Raw genomic sequence first — 17,574 nt, 5'->3', positions numbered from 1 at the left:
CTCTTATTACAATTTCCTGCATTCTGTCATGCTTATTTGCGTTTCAGAAACAAGCTCTGCGGAGGGGTGGGGTGGAGGAGATCGCAACCTCAGACAGTCTGCGGTGTTCAGGGTCATGCCTGTGGCATAATTAGGAGGAACATTCGCCCTGGCCCCTGGGCAGGCTGTGCTCTGCTTGGCTTGGCTTGTGAATGCAGCACGAGTGAGCCCCCTCCTGACTCCTGAGTCAGAGGGACAGGGTCGAAGGCCCAGAGGTCTTCCTTGGCACATGATTTGGGTTTCGTTTTTCAACAAGACTTTGAATGCGGTGATTCTACTTGCTGTATTTCACAGCAGGATACGCAAGAAGTCCCGATGGGGTCAAGGAGCAGTCAAGCCAGGAGGTGATATGGAAAACCGATCTGAACTTGAAGAAGGCAATGCGAGATGCATTGGAAAACTGTGGGGAAGGATTAGGGGAGTGGTTCACTTTTGCCCAGGAAAGAAGGAAGAAAAGGAGGAAGAGAAGGTGGCAGAGGTGCAGCAGAAGAGGCCAAGAGAGGAGGACAAGGTGGCACAAGAGGGGGAGGAGAGAGAACTTAATCTGTTCAAGTTTCAAACTGAGCAAGGGTCTTTCTTGCAGGAAGTTTGCAGGCATTCCAGATTCAAATCTGAAGTGATTTTGCCTAAGGAGAAACTTTCACTACCCTCCAAAAACATGCCATCTGAACAGGGAAGGTGATGGCAAGATTGGGCAGGTGCTGTGGAGAAGACCTCTCTGCTGGACGTCGTGCCTTTTTAGCTCTGCAATCACAGGATCTGCAAGAGCATCCACCTGCGCCCAGCAGCACTTTCTGCCGGCCTCCCTTCCCCAACCCACCTAGCCACTGTAGGACCCCTCGCACCCCTGGCCCTTTGTTACAGGCTGACATCTGCCCCAGCAGAGTCAACTGTCAGCGCCTTGCACGTGAATGAGGAAAGCGGTGTTAACCTGGGGTTCCATCCCTTCCCAGGTCCCTTCCAGCTTTCGCCTAGCTCCGGAGCATCCAACCATCTCAGGTCCAGGGCGTGCGTTCCCAAGGATGCTCGGCCCTCTCCCAACCCGCGGCCTCCTCCCCTCTCTCCCGCGGCTGCCGCTGCTGCCGCGAAAACCAGGAGAACTGGAATGCGCGCGGCGAAGCGCCGCTCTCGCGGCGGCACTGGGCATGCTCCGCACCCGGGGCCGGTTTCGGCGGCGGGGCGGACGCTCCCTCACTAGCCGGGCGCCCGGGCCGGCCGCCGAGGCTTAGGTGGCGGCTGAGGCTGCCGCGCGCCGCGGGAGGAGCCTCGCCCTCGGCGGCGGCGGCGGCACAGGTGGCGCGGGCCGCGCGCGGGGCGCAGCTCGGGAGCGCTCGGCGCCTGGCGCCGCGGCGGCCCCAGGCTCGCGCCCGCAGCTACAGCCGGCCGAGCGGAGCGGCGGGCGCGGCGGCTACTCTCTCAGCCCGGCCGGCTGGCGGCGGCGCCCGGAGTCCCGAGGAGCCCGCAGGAGCCCGCGGAGCCCGCGGAGCCGGGCAGGGGGCGCTGCGCTCGCCGCGCTCGGAGGGGCCGCCGGGCCGGGCGCCGCGCACTCGCGTCGGGAGCCGCCTCTCGCCCGCGGCGCTCGCCCCTGCCACCCGCCAGCATCCCTTGTCCCGCGGCCGCGCTCAGACAACAAAAGCGGAAGATGCTGCAGTTGGGCAAGGTCAGGACCTTGCCCTGAAGCCGGGCGGCGCCGCGTACGCCTCTCCCCGGACTGAGGAGCTGTCGCCGGCGGCGGGTGCATGTTTGCGAGGAAGCCGCCGGGCGCCGCGCCGTTGGGTGAGTTGCGGGGCTGGGCGGCCGGGGCCGGGCAGAGCCTCTTCCCGGCGCCGTCCTCCTCCTCCTGCCGCCGGTGGGGGTGGTCCTGGGCTCCCGGCCGGCGGGCGGGCGGCGGCGGCTGCTGCGGGGGTCCTGCCTGCCTCGGGAAGGACCGCTATCGCGCCAGGTCCCCCTCGGAAGCCGCTGTGCCTGGAAGGGGGTCTGGGGTTAGTGCCTTTCTTGGAGCTGTTACCAAGTGGCTGCCCTGCGTGCTCCCCCTCCCTGCCACCCATCTCCCCGGGAGGAAGCGTATTTAGGGCAATACCGACAATGCTGCTCCCTGCCACCCAGAGAACATACCCGGTGCATTCATGACGTCCCTAATATACGGGAGGAGACGGGGTGGGGGTGGGGAGGACTTCCCTCCAGTCTTTTGCCCTTATGTTCAATGTCATTACGATGTTTGGCTAGAACAAAATGGAAAGACTTAGTCATATGCGTCCATGGCCATGTCTTCAGGCTCCCGCGGCTTGCCAGACCCAGAGCCCCCTTGGTCTATATTTAGCGGCTTCCGAGCAAGCCTTTGCTGCCGGCTTCACAGGTTTCGGGGGCTTCTGCTTGCTGACAATAGACAGCCAGGCTGTGGAAAGCGCTGCCTGAAAGCCAGGTTTGGAAGGCTGTGCGTGTGTATGGGAGATAAGCGATGCGAAATTGGGGTGATCCGTAATTAATGGCTGAAAGCGAAGCTGCTTTTTTCTTTTTTCCCGACCCTCATCTTATTCTGGTGTGTAATGTGTTTTCTTCGATTGCCACTCGGCAGGTTTGAGCCTCTACGTTCAGAATTAAGTCACTAGAAAGGTGATGCAGCCTTCCTGGTGTGTGTGGTAGGAAAACAGACTTGGGAATTTTTGGGGTGTGTGTTTGTGTGTGTATGTGTCACAAAGAACAGTTACTTCCAGAATGCCCAAAGTTGTATTTTGCTGTAACCGTGGGGGTATGAAGGGTGTGGGAGATGAGAGCGAGCGGGGCAGGTTGTGGTTCCAAGGTGTTTTTTTCTTTTCTTGTGTGCCTCATTTGAGCTTCTCTGGTTCGCCTTAGCTCTGGAAGGTGTTATTAAGATGTATTTTTACTGTGCTCAAGCAAATACGTTTATTTAGAAAACAGAGAATGTTATAAGCATAGTATTAGGCCTGACAGGTGTAAATTTTCACTTTTAAGAACTATGTGACCAATATTTAAGAGGCTTGGGATTTTCTGCAGTGACTTCCATGAAAATAGGGAGGTGATGAAACTCCCTGGGAGTTATCTCATTGTGCATACTTCATCAGGGGCTGAAGCTACCGAGGGGAGTCCAGCTCGTCTCAGCTGCTGGTCGTTCACCTACATAATGACAGGGCTTCGGGGCTGCACCACTTCTAAAATCCCATGGAGAAGTGTTTGCTGTGACTCATATCAAGTTATGGCGGTGAACCTGTGCATTATTTTGGGGATTTGTGCTACGAGAAGTGTGACATATAGGGGCGAGTATCCTCAAATATGAACTAGATGCTTTAAACTGCCCTCAGCTGTCTTTTATTAACATATCGTTGCCATACGCAGAATCTGTTCCTACTGTTGTTGGGGGAAAATGTTAAGTGGTATCGTTAGTGATCTGTGGGTTACAAGGGCTCAGGGCTTGAAGGAAGACGATTACATTCCAAGTTAAGTGTTGAAATTTGGGAGGCCTTTGATTATACTCATCACAAGTCAGTGTTGCAGAAGGACTGGCAAGGTCTATATGGCTCAAGTTAATTGAATACTGTGATTAGTTTTTAGCAATATTGCCTTAGTTTCACCTTATTCACATTCAGGGAACTTTCCGAGAGCACGTTGAACACACCGTTGTGCCCGTTGCATTGTTTTAATATAAAATTTCTTTCAAAAAAGAAGCAGTAGATGAAGTAGCATACATTTCTCATTTCCTTTTCTTTTTTCGTTTTGAGCCTAGTGTTTCAGTCTTAAACATGATTCTTAAAGGACTAGTTAGTATTGCTCTTTGCCTGTGTATGCACCCAGAGCGGCCGATGGGCATGAGAAAAACTACATGTACTGTATATGTGGGTTTTATGTTATATTGTGGATTGCAAATGATATTACCTGATTGAATGGCAATTGTAGTAAGTACATGAGGTTGTTGCTCTAATAAAATTGTCATAGTCTTAGGAGTTATTTAATTTGGTGTACGTTTGTGTAGTTGTATAACCCAATCATTATAGGTGTCACTAATGTTTTCATTGTTTGTAATAAAAGTCATGCACTGTCAAATTACAGTATTTCTATCCACTTTACATCTTTCACAATAGAATACAAGCCAGTTTTTTCTCCTGGTGAAATTGTTCATCAGAGACAAAAATGAAATTCAAATATTAGTTTGCAAATGCAATTTATAGTTTTGTTAAATAATATCTAAGGATAATATTGCTTTCATAATGGCTTGTAAAATTAAAAATGAAGTTATGATATTCTCAAATATAATATTACTTTGGTATTTAGTTGAATATGCAGTGCATTTGCAGAGAATGTTACAGAACTTGCTCTTTTCCGTTTTGTCTTACCAAACTTCTTTTTTGTGTGGTATACATTTATGTGGACTTGTTGAAGGGGTTTTCAGAGTAATTTCATCAGGTTGTCTTTAAGAAAACATTAAAATTACATATGAAATAATGTATTGTAATTTGTCCATAAGGTCAGTACACTATGTATGGACTAGTGTATACAGTTGTAACGAGTCAATTGAATTAAAATAGAAACTGTGACATTTTGAACTTCCAATGTTTTTTTCTTTATGATTAGCCACAGAAAATGGGAACACCCATTGTTTTTTCTCTGTGTGAACATTATTTTCACTTCCTTAGAGGGAAATCCTTGATGCTAGTCTTACTCTTCCTAACAGAGTTTTTATTTTTAAAATACTTAACATAGTTGGGAGTACGTCAACTTGGATGCCATAATTCAGGCAATGAACAAAAACGAAGCATGGACTGCCAATCATTTTCAAGTCCAGTACTTCAGCCGAAGGTGTGGTTCTTTCCTGGGTGATTTACAAGTGAAATACACCGCCAAGCCAAATTCATTGTTGGCTTCCATGATGGTTTTCCTCATTCATCTTCTGAAGGTGTTCTCCTGTCCACAGTACTTTGATAGCTTTCTGGTGTGTGAAAAGTTAATTTGAGTGGGAACAGTTCATGATACTTGTTGCTAGCTTGAAGTTATCTGATTATATGCCAACGCAACAGCTTTTTATATTAATATAAAATATTAAACTTGTCATCAGTAAATAGTTTCTATCACATTGTCTGCCAATCCAGCCTACTGATTAACAAACTGGTTGGGTTTAATGAACTCAGTTATAGTCACAAACAGTACCTCCACACAGGGAACTCACAGAAATATTTTATCATACTGTGCTTTTTAGTCCATTAAATGTTAAGACTCATAACAAAAATCTGCAGTTATGACACCTCCAGTTGTTTATCTTTTGATCACATAGCAGTTAAGTGCAATTCCAAGCTCTGAATCATGGTTAATTGATTTGTAGGAAGTGGCTTAGCTATGTTAGGATATCGAAGTTGTACTCTGTATCTATTCGTTTTTGACAAATTGGAAATAATCATTAAATAAGTGAAACAATGCTTCCTAGAAACTTCCATCTTAGATAAATTTTCACCTCTCTTGGCACATGACTTGCAAAATGAATTACATATATTGAAACTTATTTTATTAGTTTCCTGTATATTATATATTACATTATTTTGTAATAAAGTTACATACACACACACACACACACACACACACACGTTGTATGTCAGAGTCCAACTATTTCTCTAGAAATATATTTGTGATCTAAAATGACAATTATTGGAAAAATAAGTTTGCATAGTGTAATAATACTGTTTTGCATTCTCCTTCTGGTGGGTACAGAGATGTGGAGAGAGCACTGGCTTTTGGTGGATTCCAGCCCTATCTCTTCTTAGCTGTGTATCCCTCACCATTTATGTGATCCTCAGTTGTTAACTCAGTTTCTTCAGCTGTAAAATGGGTACAATAAGACAGAATATCTTAAAAGATTTCTTTGAGGATAAAGTGAGTAAGAGCATGGATAAGTGGCTTGTAAATGGTAACATTTATGTAAACACAAGAAATCAATATATACATTTTAAGACAGGTACTAATATTTTATATATATATAATTAAATAGGTTATCTAGGTTACCATCCTCTCTAACAAAGGGTACTAAATGGCTATAATTTCCCTACCCCTACCCCATTGTAATATTGCTTCATTATGCAGATTTGCATATATAATATGCTAAACTTTCTGTTCTGAAACATACCAGCCCTTTATATATTAAAGTATATAACAGTTAAGCTAAAGGAGGAGTAACTTATGTCTCCCAACACCATGATTAAAAAAGATTCTAATCTAGTAGAAATTATAAAACTTTGATATTCTCTATTAGTGTTATATTAGTCACCTGATTAAGATCAAATTTTCTACAAAGATTAATGTTGTACAAAGACTGTCATAGACAGTTTAATAAGCATCACTCTCTGTGAGGTCTGATATTACACATCTGCTCTGTTGAGAACCACAGAGCATGAATCTCATCATAATGTCATATTATGACAGAGAAAAAAGAAACAAACAGTGAATGTATTACATAAAGGGAAGACCCCCTCCCCAATTAAACTCAAGTGCTTGAAGAGAAATTAAAAGTGTGTGAATTGGTACCTCTTTGAAAATAGATGGTCATTTTCGCTTTCGTTTCACTCTTAAGAGCTGCAGTGAAGACAAAAAAGTGCCCAGTTCTTCCAGGTTTGAAGATGCCCAGGTCCTTGGGCTGATCAAACCCAGAGGGGCTTGATTTAGAACTGTGATCTTCAGCAACGTAATTTTTAGGATAATCACAATTCAGTGTATCTTGGAATTTGTTTCAGAATGTGACCTGTATAACGGGGGACAAATTTATCTTCACTCAAAAACATTTTGACAATAAATGTAGTTATTTGTATTCAATGTTATGTGTTGGGAACTGCCAATTATAAGTTACCAGAGCAAAATACATGTTACGATAAAAGACCTTACTGGTTGGTTGGTTTGTTTTTGGATAAAAGTAAGCAGGTGAGCCAATTATATTTGGTTAAATAAATATATGTAACATTTCTACAAGTTTTGAATGATACAGAAATGTTACTGAATAGGATGTTTACTTTATAACAGTAGATGATGGGGGAACAATTAATTTGATCTTTGATATTAGAAAATACACTTCTCTTGCCTAGGTAAAGACCAGAGTTTTCTCATTGGTAACATTTTTGGTTTGACACATGTGATTATCGCAACTGTCATTAGAAATTTTGTCCAGTAGATATGTATAAAGAAAACTGCATTTTGTGCATGTTTTATGCAGTTCGTTCTTTTGGTTTAGGAACCTCCTTATAATGTAAAAATACTTTATTGTATTATCTCTTTGCATTTAAATATGCAATAACATAAAGCACAGAAAGGTATATATTTATTTTAAGAGTTATAAAATATGCAGGAATGTGGGTTGTTGGTGTCCTTAAGGAATCAAATAAATATCTAGCTCTCCTCCTCCCCACTCCCCATCTGAGCAAGTTGGGATATTGGAAGGGAAAAAGATAAGTAAGTGACTGCCATGGACAAAAACATCAGTTTTGATTAGACATAGCTTGATGTGGCAGTTGAATGACATCCCAGGTCGTCGGCCTTCTTTCCCTCCTCCCTCCCCACAGGGACAGAGCTTTTTCTGAGCTGGCAGAACCAAGCCTTGCTCTCTGCAGGGAAGATGATCTCCAGAGGAAGAGAGAAGAAGCAAGGCAAGCTGCTCCTTTATTCTTCAGAGGCAGAGAAAGTGAAAAGCTGGAGAGAGGCCAGCAGTGTTACATTAATTAAGTTCCCTTCGCCTGAAAGGAAATAGCAGAATAGAGAAGAAGTGTTCCCCATTGGCATGGTTTATAAAGAATTCTAGTTGATAGAATTCTGGATATAGTAGCTTTCACAGTGCTTTGCTTGGTAGTTGAGCTCTTTAAATATTTCATGGTATTTTGACACCACATCAAGAATTATCAAGGTAGTGTCTAATGCCCTGGTTGATTTACAACAAGTATGGTCCATGAAATTCAGCAGATTTATGTATAGCCAACTTTAAAATAACTTACCCTTGACATTCTTCCCCTATTTCTCATGTTATTCTTTAACTGCCAATAATTGGATCACTCTGTAAGTGGTGAGTATTAGACACAAAAAAGACGATGTCAAAATCTGACTTCCCAAACCATATATAAGTGATCCAGGCTAGCTATTATTCACAGCTTTTTTTTTTTTTTTTTTTTACCTCAGTGTAAATGATTAGATTTTAGTGGCTGTTTGATGTTTTGCAACTAATAGGAGGAATCATGGACACAGTAAAGAAAGAAGAGAAAGATTGCATTTCTAAATAGATATGATTTGACTCTAAGCATAACTACTCAACCTAAAAATGCTCACTTTTAAAAATAAATTTTATTCTCTATCACATAGTTTATTTGGACTTTCAAATATTAGAGTAATATAGCAGTCTTTACCTTCAACAGTATAGAATAATGTAATTTCCAGAAAGAGCAACCTTTTTGGTAGCTCCAAATGTAAAAGAGCCACAGTTCAATCTCTCATCTCGAACAAAATCTTCACTGGTGTGGAGCCTTGTTCTTGGGGTCATGGAGAAACTGAATAAGGAGGAAGAGGAATCCTCCAGAAAGACAGAGAGGTGTTATATAAAAAGTCTCAGAGACAATAAAAATTATCTCATTAACGCAGGACATGGAAGGTTGATGCAGAAAGGCTGGGGCTTGTAGCATCTGAATTGGATTATTCGTGTTGCTTAACTTGGGTTGAAAAACGGTAATGTTAAATTCATAGCAGGTGCATATATATATTATGGCACCTCTAGCCAAAGAAATATGCAGTTATGAATTACATTTTCAGAGTAGCTAATTATATGAGAACTGTTCATAATACTAAAGCTAAGAAGATAAGGCAAATAACTATATTGAATGTGATACCCAGCACATATACCCACTCAAAAATGTGAGAACACAGTGTTTATGTCAGGGTTTCAAGAGTCGTATTCTTTATATATTACTTTTCCACTAAATATATTATAGTTTTATATATATATATAGCATTATGCAGAAGAAAAGCATGCCTTTCCATTCTCGAAAAGAATAGTATATATTTATTTTGGGGTGAAGTTCATTAATTAGCTGAATGCATGACTTAAAGTTAACAAAAGTCATTCATCATGGAATGTAGATTACACAGATTTTGTTCATCCATACTTATGTTTTCTCTCCTTTAAATTTGAGATTTGTTTGTTTTCAAAAGTAATGCATGCTCATTGAAAATTCAAAAATACAGAAATGATTAAAAGAAGTTAAAATTCATGCATGGTTGCAAGCCCCAAAAATGACTATATTTTTAGCAGAAATGTCAGGCGATACACATTTTTAAGTTTAGAAAAAATTTTTCATATTCTGTTTAGTTACCTATTAACATCTCATATAATTAGCATTTTTACTGTTTTTTTTTCCCCATAGCTTTATGTAACATTATTTACTTACATCAGTCTGTTTTGGAGATTGATGACATTTTCATTTTTGGTAGTTATATTTAATGCTATAATTAAGATCCTAATAACTAAATAGTCATCATCAGATTATTTACTCTAGATTACTTCCTAGAAATGGATGTTTTCAAGGTTGTTGATATATGTTGTTCATTTGTCTTCCAGAAAGATTGTATAATTTATATTTCTCTCAGCAACGCAGGCGTGTGCCAATTTTCCCGTGATTTCAACAACATTGGGTGTTGTAATGAGAAAAAAAAACTTCCAGTTACATAGGGGAATTATTGTGTTTTCCTCTAATTCATTAGCTTCTCTATTAATATTTCTGAGGTTAAATATTTTATAATTTTGTCCACATCTAATTTTTTGTGAATTATCTTTTTATATCTTATACACATTTCTCAATTTATGTTCCGTTTTAAAAATTTATTTATATTGCTTGTCTATAGTAATTATGTCACTCTTTGTCATGTCTTAACAGCTTTTATATATCATTTTATTTGTTCCTATTTTGGGAGCATAATTCTAAAGCTTGAAGTTAAACTTATTTACTTGTCCTACAGGAGTTCTTCTTTGAGGAAACATTTTACTGCTTGCTGATTTCATGTGTCTCAGTAGTAAATACAGCAGTGGAGCAAATGGTTGAGAAAATAGCTTCAAAGCTGTACCCCAACTGACTGAGTTCATATCCCAACTTTATCATTTTCTTAGTGAGTGGATATTTTACCACTAAGTGTCATTGTTAACACAGGGGAAACAATAATTCCTGTATCTTCAGGTTGTTGTGAGGGTGAACTAAGAGACCATGGACTTAAAATACATAGCAGAGTATGTGGTGTATTCACTATTATAACACACACTAGCTCTTTGCGCTGTGAAATAATACAGATGCCAGATGCTTTTCTGTAATTCTGGCCTTTGCTTTTCCCAGACGAGGCATAGTTACACACCTGCACAGACTCCAGGACCACTGTGTGAAAAGGCAAGATGTTTGTGGCAGTCTGGGGCTCATGGGTGCAAGTGCTTTGTGTGTGGTTCTGGCAGTTTACTGTGTATTCTTCAGGGATGCCTCACTTCTCAAGTTCAAGTTCCTTGGGAAGAGTCAGTACAGTGTTTTTAGGCAAACACAGGATTTTTTACCTTCTCCCCCTGCTCCCAGGCACACACGCCTTCTCTCTGGTCACATAGGACCATGCTTCTCCCCAGCCCCACTCCATACTGGTAATCTGTCTTTTAAAATAATTGATCCACAAATCATCGGATAGTAGTAGGCACGTAACAAAGAATCAGTTAATCATTTGGGGCAAAAATGGTTCCTGAACCAAGGTTTCTTTGCTTGCTCTGGGTTGGTTTTGGGTAGCAGACACTGCAGCACCCTGGAGGGACCACTGCCTTAGGATGCAAAGTTCTGGGATCTAAATCTTGCTCGGCACTTGCCTTCTCTTATGACTTCGCATCTTTGCCTATTTTGTCATGTGTTCATTGGGATAACAACTCACAGGGCTTTGGTGAATGTGCTGTGATAATTTAGGTGAAAATGCTTTGCGAAGCTTAATCATAACGAACATTTAAGTATAAAATATATTCTCTGGAACTTTTGATGCACTTCAAAAATACAGTAATGGTGGGGGTAAGAGTTCGAGTCAAAAGATTTTCTTGCCTGTAAAACTAAATCTCTGAATTTCATTACTAATATCGTTATAAAATGCCCACTTCCATAATGGCTGTAAAGATATTGCTACATTTCATGCTACTGGGTATTGCCTAAAGGAAGAATTCTCCTTTATCCTTCTGTAGAAGTAATTCTTGTTATTTCTTCATACTGCTTCAAATATTGTAAGTTATACAAAATTGGCCCAAAAAGTTTCTTGTGTTTTTTTCTTGTGGCACACATATTTGCTGCTTAAAGATGGGAGTTGAATGAAGCCCTATTGTCCCTCAAGAGTGAAGTCTGTAGAAATGTCTCCAGAATATTACTTTCTGTGTTGGTGGACTGCCGAGTCTGGCACCTGTGAGGCTTTATCAGAACAGTTTTAGAAGTGTGAACCATAGTTGGCTTCCATTTTTTGAGCATATTTCCTTAAATACTTTGAACAAAATTGCACAGAATTCTTATCGCTCTAACTCTAGCCTGCCAATAGGAAGAAATCATGTGTAAGTTACAGAAATCTAATTTATTCTCGATTCCCAAAACTTTCGAAGGAAGTAAAGAAGTCAAGTTAAACATTCCTCCATGAGTATGTTACTTAGTGAGTTACAGAGTTTTAGGTACTTGAGAGGGGATGCCAATCTTCGTTTTGCTGACTGCCTATAGCAATTTCAGATATGACCTCCTTTCCTTATAAATCAAAAGTCTTCTTTCAGCAGTTTAGCACAGGTTGTGTGATAAATTGTACCGTGACACCATAATTCCTGTTGCCGCAGTTGAGGGGACTCATGGAGTGTACTTAGCTTGTACTTGTGGACATAGGAAAGAAGCAGAGTGTCAGATGATAGAACCAAAATGATGGCTGGAGGAAATTAATGTTCAGGCATCATCCTTCTTCCTCTGCAAATATAGGCGATGGATGTGGAAGGCTGAGGATGTTCTCATGAGATAGGAGCTAGGAGTTTGGTAACACCTGATAAGTGCAGGAATTTCAAGAAGTGGGAAGGTGCAAGGTAGCTTAAACGTTTTGGAAACAGAACTATTATAATGGGCAAGTCCACTGTTTATTGATTTATGCATTCATTCAACAAACTAGACAAATTTAATTTTAAAAGAAACACGAAGTTATAAATAGTAGCCAGCAGCAAGCTCTGGATGTATATACCTCCAACGCCACATAATCTGTCCCTCTCGGAATGGTATTTTTCTAGTTTAAGGGTAGCTATTTCTATCCTTTTCAAACATAGATTTCCAACTGAGATGGCTGTGCAGCCTTAATTCCATCACATCTCTGAAATCCTTCCCTTTCTCCATGTGCCGATTCTCTTAAAATGCATTAATTGCTACTAGGATTCAAGATCTTTCAGTAGTAAACGTAAATACTTTATGTTTACATAGAATTAATATGAGTTTATATGGCTTCCTTGTGGCCTGATAAATCGTGCATTTTACAATAGTGCAGTCAGACCTACAGAATGGCAGGCGGTGCAGAGCAGCAAGTGGGAGAGCTGGTGACAGGGCTGGATAAAGTGCTGTCTTAAGTTGAACAGAGTGTGGGAGGAAATATAAGCAAAGTTATTCCGTAGAATTTTATAGCATGTTAGTCTTTACAAGTGCTTTCTCATATTTTATCTCTTGAAAGGGAGGATAAGAATTTTGAAAGCAATGTAACAGATTTTTGGACCAGTAGTAGATTTCGTCGTGTTCACTGACTCTTGGAATATCCTTAGGTGATATTCATCTGATTTTAAATATACATGCTGTTCCTTACAGTTATTTATCATTTTAGCTAATTGAGATGTGGTGGGCTGGGATTTGGTGGCTATGTGAATTCTTTTTTAGAAAGAAAGTGCTATCTAACTCCAAAGATTTTTTTTTTCTTTTTTTTTTTCTTTTTTTTTTTTTTTTTTGCAGTTTCTCTCAAGGTCTTTGATGCTTACACAGTTGTGTTTGTTGTCCATTGCCTTTCCTTTTTCTTTTTATTCTTTAAAGCAAATTGCTTTGTGGATTATGAGGGAAGATATTTCTTCTTTGCTGTAGCTTATTAATTTTCAATATGTATACCCAGGACTTATGTTAAATTGTTACTATTACAGAAGTGATTTCAGTTTTTCTGCTGAATAGTTTTCCTATTAGTAGAGCATTGTTACTTACAGGTTTACTGTCAGCATAGCTTTGAAGATAGAGCTTTCTGGTTATTTGGAGAAATGTAGGACTGTTCGTACATTGATTAGAAGGCACTGAGAAGACAAATAAGGTAGGCTAGTCATCTAATATCAGCATGTGGTGCTATACTCTTTGCATGAAACCAGTGGCATGTGGAAAAGTTTGCCATCATCAACAAGCTGCGTGTGCATACTAGGCTTAAAAATATAGACACAATGTAAGATGTCAGGTTTTCTGATGTGCAGATGTGTGATGTTATAGAGAATATTATGATGTCAGAAGAATTTGTGAAGCTGTTCATGAATCACCAGGAGAAGATGGTAGAACGTTTTGACAACAGATTCACAGACTGGGCTGTAGCACTGAGTGGATAATTGAGTACCACATGGAAGGGCATAAATATTTCCTAAGGGCACAAATATTTCCAAATTTATTAACATACTATATCCCCTTTCATCTCAGAAGTTCAGGAAAACTTGTCCAATGTCAAGTGATAGTGCATCCTGTCTTTGGAGGGATTCCACCAAATTTTTCCAAGACCGTCACAGTTGGCTCAGGCTGCCCTAGTACCACAAATTGTGTGGCTTAAGCAACATTTATTTCTCACAGTTTTAGAGACAGGAATGTCTACGATCAAGATGCTGGCAGCTTCGATTCCAGGTGAGGGCTCTCCTCCTGACGTGCAGATGGCCGCCTTCCTGCTCTTTCCTCACATGGCATTTTGTAGAACTCTCATCTGTTTTCTTAGAAAGCTACTGATCCCTTCGTGAGGACCCCATCCCCATCACCTAATCTAACACTAATTACCTTCCAAAGGCCTCATTTCCAAATGCCATCACAACGGGGGCTAGGGCTGCATCATATTACTTTGGTGGTGGGTGGGGAGAAGACGCAAACATTCAATCCATAACAGAGACCACAGGATGAAACCAGCAAGGTACCCAGTGTCAAGGAAGGCCAACCTCTGGTGGCAGATTTTGGAACTTTGGTATTGAATTATTCCCTAAATGAATGATAATTCCTGATGGATAATATGAAGCTCTTTGAGCTGTTTTATAAATAAGTGATTATTCAGCTCACTTTAAATGTTTAGCTTTGATTGATAAAATTTGGAATGTGATACACAGAACAATATGGTATATAGAGTACCTAGACCCACATGTCTATATTTATTAACATATGGCATTCCAGAGTTCCTTTTTATGTGTATTTTTCAAAATTGCATGGATGCTTCTCATCTTGGTTGAACCTCCCACTTCTTGCCACCTTCAGTCTTAAGAGGCTGATCCAGCTGTCTCATTGCTCACCAGGGTTTCTGCAGCAGGCTCCTGCCTGGCCACCCCACTGTGAGCTCATCATTCCTACAGCTGTCCTAGGGCTCCTTCTAATTCACTCACATCTTGCCTTTGTTTATAACCCTAGCGGTGACAACCAGCAAAAGGTCCAGCTTCTTTCTGTTTTATCTTATCTCCCCTCTCTGTTCTCGGGTTTATTAGGCTGCAGCCACTTTGGCCGCCTGTCTGTGCCCATCATCCTGCTAAAGCAAATGTTTCTGTCCTAACAGTTATCCTTTTGATCTTTTTCATAACATATGAGTGATAGAAATCATCTCATTTGTTTGTTTTATTTATTTATTTGTTGGTTTATGGGTTTATTTCCTTGTTTCCTTCCATTAGACTGCAACCTCCTTGAAGGTTGGTCATTAAAATGACTTTAAAATTGATCATTTACTGATATAGTACACATAGGAACTCACAAGCATTAATGTATACCTGGCTTCTAAGTAGCTGCCTTATGAAGGATAAAATTTTAATATATGGTCATCAAGTCATATAATAGATAGATGTTGAAATCAGAAGACAAGACAGAAGACAGTCTATCTGAAGGGATGTGAGAGATCAATATGAAGATGAGTTTGTAAGAGCTGCCTGCCTTTCTGTTTGCAGATGTAATATAGTGCTTTTTGCCTCTCAGGTCAGCTGCCATGGATTTCCTGGCATCCTCAGATAGAGCAGGTTGTCTTTCAAAGGCAGGTCATCTCATGATAAATACAGCTATGATAGGTTTTTGTGGCAGGAGGATATGTTAAATATATGAGAATATACTTTTGGTTCATGATTTTAATATGAACCAATATAGAAACAAAAAAATAGAACGGTACCAAGTTTATGTTTTCAGGGACCAGTAATCAGTGTCTCAAAAAAAAAAAAAAAAGTGGACTGTGAACTGCAGGAAAAAGTTGATTCTGATGGGAAATTTCAGGTTACTTTTTCAAGACATTATAATGAGAAAGTATAGATGAATAATGGCAAAATTGGAAGTACAAATATATAATTATCAAAATAGATTCATTTTCTCAGATTGAATTTATATTTTTCCTTATCTTTAAATTGAAGGTACTATCTATGACTTGGAATATTGTCAACTAAAAGAAAAGTATTTTAAAAGACTATAAAATATTCGGATGCTAATTTTGGCATAAGACCACCAAAGTGATAAAGGTTGAAAACATTGTGATGTCCATTATAAGGAAGAAATTTTAATGTGTTTGGGATATGGAGTTTTAAAAATTGCAATGTAATAAAATGTTAGAAGTGAATTCTTGTGACTTCAAGAGTGATATTTTAGTAATTCCATGTTTACTTTTTTTCATCCCATATAAGAAATGTCTGTATCTGGGAATTTATATTAATACAAAATGAAGTATTTGCTTTTATAAACTTTAATATTTCTTGTTTGGACTCCACTGTCATGAAATCCCCTGCTTATTTAAATTAGCTGTGCCTTTAGTGAATTATGTCTTTGATATAAACCTGCACATAGAAATGTTTGAAGGTATCAAATGTGTCATTAAATTGGGAAGGTTCCTTTGGCCTAACAAGAGTATTTTAAGGTAGTTCCCCTTTGATGTTTACATTGTGGCTACCTACTCAAACACTAATTTAGATTGAGTTGTTTCTCTCTTGCAGCATTGAATTGGCTACATAGCTGTGCATCTTTAGTGTTTGAATCTGCTCTAAATTATGTCTTAAAATCACTAACTCAATTTTGTCCTGGAGAGACATTTGAAGGTTTGTAACTGAAAATGTGTCACCTGTGGTGTGTCTGGGTGCAGGTCATCTCAGGACTCGGTGGAAGGTGGCATTCTGGCCCCTTCTCCCTATCTTCAGCTGCATGATTGACATTCTGCCTGCTGTCTAGTAATTCCAGCTTTTGGCTTTGAGTCTTACAGAAAGAAGGAAAACGGCCTTCATCTGATTATTTACCAAGGGTGGTACATGCCTTGTGAAGTTTTCTATTTAAGAGTCATTCTAGGGGCTGGGTGTGGTGGCTCAGGTCTATAATCCCAGCACTTTGGGAGGCTGAGGTGGGCGGATCATGAGATCAGGAGTTCAAGACCAGCCTGGCCAACGTAGTGAAACCCTGTCTCTACTAAAGATAGAAAAATTAGCTGGGTGTGGTGGTACGTGGCTGTAATCCCAGTTACTTGGGAGGCTGAGGCAGGAGAATTGCTTGAACCGGGACTGAGGGGTGGTGGTTGCAGTGAGCTGAGATTGCACCACCTCACTCCAGCCTGGGTGACAGAGCGAGACTCCATCTAAAAAAAAAAAAAAAAAAAAAAAAAAAGAGTCATTCTGGGAATTTGAAGAATACACAACCAGGCCTACATTGCTGTGTTGCAAGTAGTAGGTAGGATCATGTGAAGTTTCTGACAGGTGACTATGTTAGACCTATAAAAATGTTCTAATTATTTTCATTTTCCTCAATGGAGGAGCTGATTAACAATTGAAAAATAACATGTATTCCTTTCTTCCACCTGAAATTCTTCATTTGGTGGCTTGACAAATAAGAGATTTGAATTCTCTTGTGTTTCCAAGTACTAAGGGAGATGTGCCAACTCTTAGGTCATGGGGGAAACCATTGATTGGATTAAGGTTGGCAAGGCTGGAAAGAATTAGCTTAAGTCCCTGAGCAATTTAAAGAACTGTGGGCTAGTATGTTTGGCCCCGGGGAATGGGGTGCACGCAGTCACTATCTGCCACAGGCAAATATTCTTATCTTCGTCAACCTTCTACCTTTCCTGGGTCTTTTAGCCTAGCCTAAAGGTTGTAACTTTGGCCTCTAAGCTATAGTAGGTTTAATTAAAGGACAGATGCAATGTTCCAATATTAACAATATTCTATTTTCTAAGTTTCAGCAACATTTTGTTTTTGTACTTTGAAATGTCATATGATTATTCTAAATGAGGTTAGAATTAATTTAAGAATGCCATTCATTTATAAAATTGAAGCCCTCAAGT

General features: G+C 40.3%; 1 protein-coding gene across 3 annotated transcripts in view; it reads left to right on the top strand.

The window, feature by feature from the left end:
* Window positions 1-1,191: 1,191 nt before the first annotated feature.
* CTNND2 (catenin delta 2) overlaps window positions 1,192-17,574 on the top strand; it is a 931,128-nt gene continuing 914,745 nt past the window's right edge. For 2 of the 3 annotated variants that reach the window (XM_065546099.2, XM_045394725.3), the window contains exon 1: window positions 1,192-1,815. Coding sequence is in view for 2 of the 3 variants with exons in the window: in XM_045394725.3 (XP_045250660.2) it covers window positions 1,779-1,815 (37 nt within the window). In the remaining variant the exon portion in view is untranslated. The remainder of the gene's footprint in view (window positions 1,816-17,574) is intronic. The other variant, XM_045394719.3, reaches the window with a different exon arrangement.

The sequence above is a fragment of the Macaca fascicularis genome, chromosome 6 (genome assembly GCF_037993035.2).
Source record: "Macaca fascicularis isolate 582-1 chromosome 6, T2T-MFA8v1.1".
Lineage (NCBI taxonomy): Eukaryota > Metazoa > Chordata > Mammalia > Primates > Cercopithecidae > Macaca > Macaca fascicularis.
This window is presented reverse-complemented; position numbering and strand designations above follow the sequence as displayed.